At 36.9% G+C, this 6,672-nt stretch overlaps 1 protein-coding gene across 1 annotated transcript in view; it reads right to left on the bottom strand.

The window, feature by feature from the left end:
• LOC106511020 (dystrobrevin beta) overlaps window positions 1-6,672 on the bottom strand; it is a gene marked incomplete at its 5' end in the record, with an annotated part of 28,910 nt that overhangs the window by 17,323 nt on the left and 4,915 nt on the right. Inside the window, 6 exon segments of the mRNA XM_013999757.1 lie at window positions 234-313; window positions 387-474; window positions 875-952; window positions 1,564-1,635; window positions 3,492-3,616; window positions 4,928-5,094. Of these exon segments, the coding sequence (XP_013855211.1) occupies window positions 234-313; window positions 387-474; window positions 875-952; window positions 1,564-1,635; window positions 3,492-3,616; window positions 4,928-5,094 (610 nt within the window).

Raw genomic sequence — 6,672 nt, 5'->3', positions numbered from 1 at the left:
GCTTCATTCACTTCCTCCACTGCTGTATGCTAAAATAACTAGCAGACACTGAGCAGAACATCAACGTCCTGTTCTGTGATTGGTCAGAACATCAACGTCCTGTTCTGTGATTGGTCCAGATGAAACACTCCTGAATAAATGCTTGTCTGTGGGAGAAGTCCCAGAACTGTAGGAAGACAAGGACCAGGATAAAAAGATTATATTAAAAAGACATGTAAATTTAATTTCTCTACCTGTTTTTGCTCTCCATCTGAGCAATGAGCTCCCTCTTGTGTTTGTTCACATCGAAGTTGATGCTCCGTGTGGGGATCACCTAAAACATATATGTGTTACCAGCTGCTCCTAATCAGTTTAAATGATACATTTTAAAGATGTTTTTAACTCACTCCTGAGCTCTCGCTCTCAGCCAGCCGGGACGTGTAACGAGCGATCAGTTTGTGCTCTTCATCTTGTCTGCTGGGAACGTCCAAACCACTGACACATCAAATGTACCAAAATCAACAACGAGTCCACACGCCAGAGTTAAATAACAAATAACAAGACACATGCAGAAAAATGACTCTTATTAGAGAAATTAAACACAAGGAAACTAATTTAAAAACTAATGAAATATGCTGAAAGCCTGTGTAGAAGGCTCTGAAAACTGACAACTAAGGAAGTTTTAAACAGCTGTTTTTCTGCTGTGAATCAGACCAACTGGACAAAATAAAATCAATTCAACAGGTAAAATATATAAAATATCAAGCACAATGTGGAAGAAGTGCCAAAAAAATCAAACCAAAAGGAGAAATACTTTTCCTCAGGATAATATTTGAATTAATTATTTTRATTGCATCACCACAGTGAAAGTTTTATTTTGAAAATCTCATCTGACCTCGGGCTGCTCTGCAGTCGGTTCACATACGCTGCGATCAGAGCGTGCTCCTCGTTCATTCGCTGAGCCGCACACAAACTGGGAGGAAACAGAAATAAACATCTTAATGCAGGAAGTTCCTGTTCTGATCCATGTGTGTGTCGTACAAATACTCTGTCAGTACTACAGTTTCCTCAAGTACAAGTACACAAGTCCCCTAAATCTGCTAATTAAAAATAAAATGAGAGGTATTAACATATTTCTCTTTCTGGATTTAGTTCCTTGAAAATTAAATGGTATAGCAGATTTGAAACGACACTTCTGATGAAAATTTAAATAACAATGTGGTTAATGTTTAATTTTTGTACACAGTAAAAATAACTTTTTATTCCACAGAAGAACACACTATGAAATGTAAAATATGTTTTTCTTTACAGGTTTTGAATGTATGACCATAGAAAACACTTCCCTGAAGGTCAAAGGTTCTAACTTTTAATTATATATTAAACATTTAATGATATATTACATAAAATTTAAAAAACAGGACTTTACAAACCCTAAGCTTTTGTCATTAAAACAAGGCTGTCTGTGCAAAGTTTGCATAGATGAATTAACTTATGTCCTTTTTATCCAGATGTGTGTGAATGTTGTAAACTTCACTCAACAGAAACAATAGTTCAGTTTTCTCCACCARCTCTGTTCATAGGTACCTTTTGCAGGACTCCAGTGCAGGTGAGGACAACAACATGGTGTCACTGGTGCTCCCAAACGGTCTGGAGGGGCTGCACATGGATAATAATAATAATAATAATAATAATAATAATCCATGAGTCTTTTAAAGCACTTTGAATAATAAATAAAAGTGAATAATCAGCACAGTACAGGAGGCAGCAGTGAAACGTTTAAACACAGAGGCCTGTCTATCAGAGAACAGCCTCACAGTAACACAACATCACGTGGCTCCTCAGTGCATTCATGCAACAGTGAACGGTTACACACTGAGCAAACACACACGGGACAAAGATCAACTGAGACACACAAAAACTGTGAAAATACTGATCTTCTGTAAAACAAATACACACAATACTGAAATGTACATGAGTGCAGAAGTAAAAGTATCCTTCCACAGTGTTGTTAGTGTACTCACATCTGTAGTTCAACCTGTTTGAGCTGGTTTTATACCTGTAGGTGTGCAGTGACCTGGTCTGTTTGTGCCATCAGACTGTACTGATCCACCACCAGGGCCGGAGCAACAGTGTCGTGTTTCAACAGGACGAATGTTATTTTAACTATGTAAATTAGCATTTTAACTATTTAAATTAGCATTTTAACTATTTAAATTAGCATTTTAACTATTTAAATTAGCATTTTAACTTTTTAAATTAGCATTTTAACTATTTAAATTAGCATTTTAACTTTTTTAATTAGCATTTTAACTGCATCAGTCATTATATTCTGTAGACCAAAATTCCTCAACTACAAACAAACCTGTAACCAATAAACTTTAGTCAATTTAAATGTGTAAACGCTGATTCAGCATTCACACTTTTCTTTCTGTTTTTCATTTTTCTGTTTTTACTCATTTTTTACTTCTGTAAATTTGAGTTATTTTAACCATTCAAATCAAAAAGCTCAGCTTTGTCCTCAGATAGGTGCTATTATTTTGTACGACTTTTAACTAACTTTTTCCTACTTTTAGCTATTATACTGCTAAATTCAGCTTTTAACTAGCCTTTTGCTCCTTTAAGCTTGTAGCAAGCCTTATGCAAATAATAGCTTTTAGCAAATCTTTTGCTACTTTTAGCTATCATTCCAATATTTTGAGCTTTTAGCTAACCTCTTGATCCTTTTAGCTTGTAGCTAGCCTTGTGCTACTTTCAGATTTAAGCTAACCTTTTACTATTTTTAGCTTTTAGCTACCATACAGCTACTTTTAGCTTCGAGCTAGTCTTTTACTCTTTTTAGCTTGTACTAGGCCTTGTGCAACTATTAGCAAATATTTTGCTACTTTTAGCTGTCATTTCACCACTTTTAGCATTTAGCTAACCTTTTACTACTTGTAGCTTCTAGCTAACCATTTGTGTCTTTTAGCTGACCTGTTGATACTTTTAGCTTTTAGCTAGCCTTTAGCTACTTACAGCTTCTAGCTAGCAATCTGTGATATTCAGCTTTTAGCTAGCCTTGTGCTAGTTTTAGATTTTAGCAACTTGTTGGTGCTTTTACTTAGTATTCTGCTACATCTAGCTACTATTTTACTGGTTTTAGCTTGTATTTTGCTRCTTTTAAAATGTAGCTAACCTTTTACTACTTTTGACTTTATGATAGCCTTTTGTTCGTTTTAGCATGTACCTAGCCTTGCGTTGCAGCTAGCCTTGGGCTACTTTTCAATGTTATCATTTTGCTTTTTTTAGCTTCTGTTTTAAACCTATACTTTAAACTAAACTGTTGGAACATTTTAGCTTTTAGCTAAGCTTTGACTGCTTTCACTCAGTGTTTTGTTCTTTCTAGCTGCAGTTTTATTACTTTTTGCTGGTCTTCTGCTACTTTTAACTTTAATGAACAAAATCTAATAAAAAGTAAGTGTGAAACGAAACATTAGGTTGAAATGATAACATGTTGTTGTGAAAATAAAACCTACACTATGTTGGCCAGGTTAAGGGTCCTCTCAGGTTCCTCAGAGTAAACCGGGTGCTGGGGCTCCCTGGATGACACGCAGCCCAGAGTTCGGCTCAAAGCTAGGCCAAACTTCTTTGCAGATGATTTCTACAAACATAAAAACAGACAAGTCGAGACTTTAAAGGGGTTATAGTAAAATMAACTTATTTTAGTTTTATATCATGTTATAATGTYCTCCTCTCATCAAAAACATGTCCAGAGTCTTACTTTGACTCATCCATGCAGGTTTATAAGTCCTGCAGTGTCCTGAGGCAGCAGGCAGGGGAGCAGAAACCACAGGTTGGGACTAAACCTACGGTGTTACATTTGTGCCATGAGTGTGCAGTAACACTGATGAGAGCAGATATTAATATGAACACACAATAATTTGACCCGTGTGTGTTCAAACAACACACATGTTCAACTTCCCCTCGGCCCGYCCTGAGACTCCTGCAGGCCATCAGCAGCAACAAGTAACCAAACACCTGCTGAAAACTGTGTCTGCTGAGCTCCTAATACTGAACACTTCTCAGTTCAGTCCTTTTCAGACTAAAAATACCTTTGAGGAAACGGACTTCAGATGCCGAGGAGACCACCSTCTTCTTCAGCTCCACAAGGACGACACGGTTCTTAAAATGGTTGGACTTCATGTTTGGAAGAAACCCTCCGATGTAAAAAGTTATATATTTATGTGAGCCCCTTTACAGATGATAGTTTTCWGARCTGAAGGGAGTTTAACAGTGGACTAATAAGATTATCACTAAAAGACCATGCAATTATTTCCTACACTAAGAAACACACAAACACTTGTCATCTGCCCTGGTAAGCTGAAAAACAACCCTAACCCTGCTGGCCACCAGTAATGATTGATGAAGTGTATTTGGATGTTGATCAGCTTATTGAAAAATGTGGACCAAACTAAATGTTTCATTTTAAATGGTCTGATGATTCGGTCTTATTTATTTATTTTATTATTTTAAATTAGTTTCTCTCGGCTGTTTAACGTCAACACACAGAAGACTCTTTCATAAAACACCAAAGACCAGGACTCAGATGGCTTTTGGCCACGAGGAGGTCCAAGTCTGCCCACCCGTGATGAGCCTCTGTGCTGTGGATCCAGTTAACAAAAATCTGATGACATGTTTGTAGCGACGGCGCAGTAACAAGGTTATACAACAACAAACTCATTTATTACTGAGGGAAATCAACGAGCCACAAACCACAAAGAGGATGGTTAAACTAAGTTAATTAGTATTTTTGGACAGAAAACGCCCGTCACACATTTAAAACATTTAAAACATTTCTGAAAACTCATGAGTGCGCAGGAGGTGACCGTCTGCGACCTGTCAACAGATCTCTGGCTCTGGGTTTTGAGTGTGTCTCCTGCTGTGATACAAGMGTAAACACACAGAGACTTACCCAGTACGAGTGCTCCTTCATCTGGTGCTGGTTATTATGGGAACCACTGGCATTGCCATGCCAGAAACAATCCTGGCACAGCTGGTACCCACGGCAGCGGAGGCAGCGGTAACGAAAGCCGGTCATGCCGTCACTGCGGCAGAAGGAGCACGTCACTGGATGATGAACTGGATGAAAAAAACATTGAGTCAAACCATCAAGTATGTTTTATTACTGAAAAAAACACATTTTTCTTTGTTATTTAAAGTTAAAAGTAGCTGAAAATGAGCTAAAAGTAATAAAACTGTAGCTGGAAGTAGTGAAACACTACCTGAAAGAAGCCAAATCTTAATTAAAAGCTAAAACTTACCAACTATTTATCTTAAAGTATAGGTGTAAAAGAGTAGCTCAAAGAAGAAAAATGATAACTTAAAGCAACAAAAGGTCAACTAAGATCTAAAAGTAGCACATGGTTAGCTACAAGCTTAAAGTGCAAGGCTAGGCACGAGCTAAAAACAACAAAAGSCTAGCTAGAAGCTCCGAGTAGCAAAAGGTTAGCTAAATACTAAAAGTATCAAAAGGGCAGCTAAAAGCTCAAAGTATTACAGCTTTTTTTTTCCTCCTTTTTCCTTCCTGTTTTTTACTTGTACTTTTATATGAATAATGTTTCTGGGATGCTTTTAGTTTTTTTTTCTTTTTTGCTTTTATTGTGCAGCCCTTTGTGATTTTATCACTATGAAAAGTGCTATATAAACAAACTTTAATTACTTACTATAAGAAGCAAAAGGTTAGCTAAAAGTAATAAAACTGTAGATAAAGTACCAAAACACTAACCACAACCTAAAATGACTAAACATTTTGCTTAAAGAATAAAAGAGTAGGTAAAAGAAACTAAATGATAAGTTCAAAGCACAAGACTAGGTACAAGGTACAAACAACAAAAACCTAGCTAGAAGTTAAAAGTAATAAAAGATTAGCTAAAGGCTAAGCGTTAAACTAGACTTGCTACAAGCTAAAAGGCTAAAAGGAGCAAAAGGCTAGCTAGAAGCTAAAAGTAGCAGTATAGTAGCTAACAGTCACAAAATACTACCTAAAAGCTGTAAACTGTTGCTAAAGTAGCAGAAACTACCTAAACTCAACAAATGATTAGCTAAAATTAAAAATTAGCACAAGGCTAAGTACAAGCTCAAAAGGAGCAAAAGGCTAGGTACGAGCTATAAACAGTAAAAGGTTAGCTAAATGCTCCATGGTTAGCTCAGGGTGCTACATGTAAATGATGGTGGAGCTCCACCACGGTTAAATAAAAGCCTCCAGACCTTCAGAATAAAGTTTGTTTTTTTATCACCGTAACCCAGGGGTGGACACAACCATCGTTTAGTTTGTCTAGTTTGTCTGAGACAAACTCTTTCTGTTTTGGACAACCAGATCCCACCTGCGGTGTTCAGTGGACAACAAGAAAAAAGACCTGGATTTAAGTTTTCCTCTGCAGGTGTAAACATCTCAAAGCTCCTCAGCTGAAACCAGTAAAAGATGTTTAAAAACCTGTTTCCTCAGAAAGTCTTCAGTCTAAAAGCACTGAACTGTAACTGTAATCAGCTCATGGACACACAGAGTACTACTGTTTAAACACAGAGTACTACTGTTTAAACACAGAGTACTACTGTTTAAACACAGAGTACTACTGTTTAAACACAGAGTACTACTGTTTAAACACAGAGTCCTACTGTTTAAACACAGAGTCCTACTGTTTAAACACAGAGTCCTAC

This window comes from Austrofundulus limnaeus, unplaced genomic scaffold (genome assembly GCF_001266775.1).
Source record: "Austrofundulus limnaeus strain Quisiro unplaced genomic scaffold, Austrofundulus_limnaeus-1.0 Scaffold2453, whole genome shotgun sequence".
Taxonomy (NCBI): domain Eukaryota; kingdom Metazoa; phylum Chordata; class Actinopteri; order Cyprinodontiformes; family Rivulidae; genus Austrofundulus; species Austrofundulus limnaeus.
This window is presented reverse-complemented; position numbering and strand designations above follow the sequence as displayed.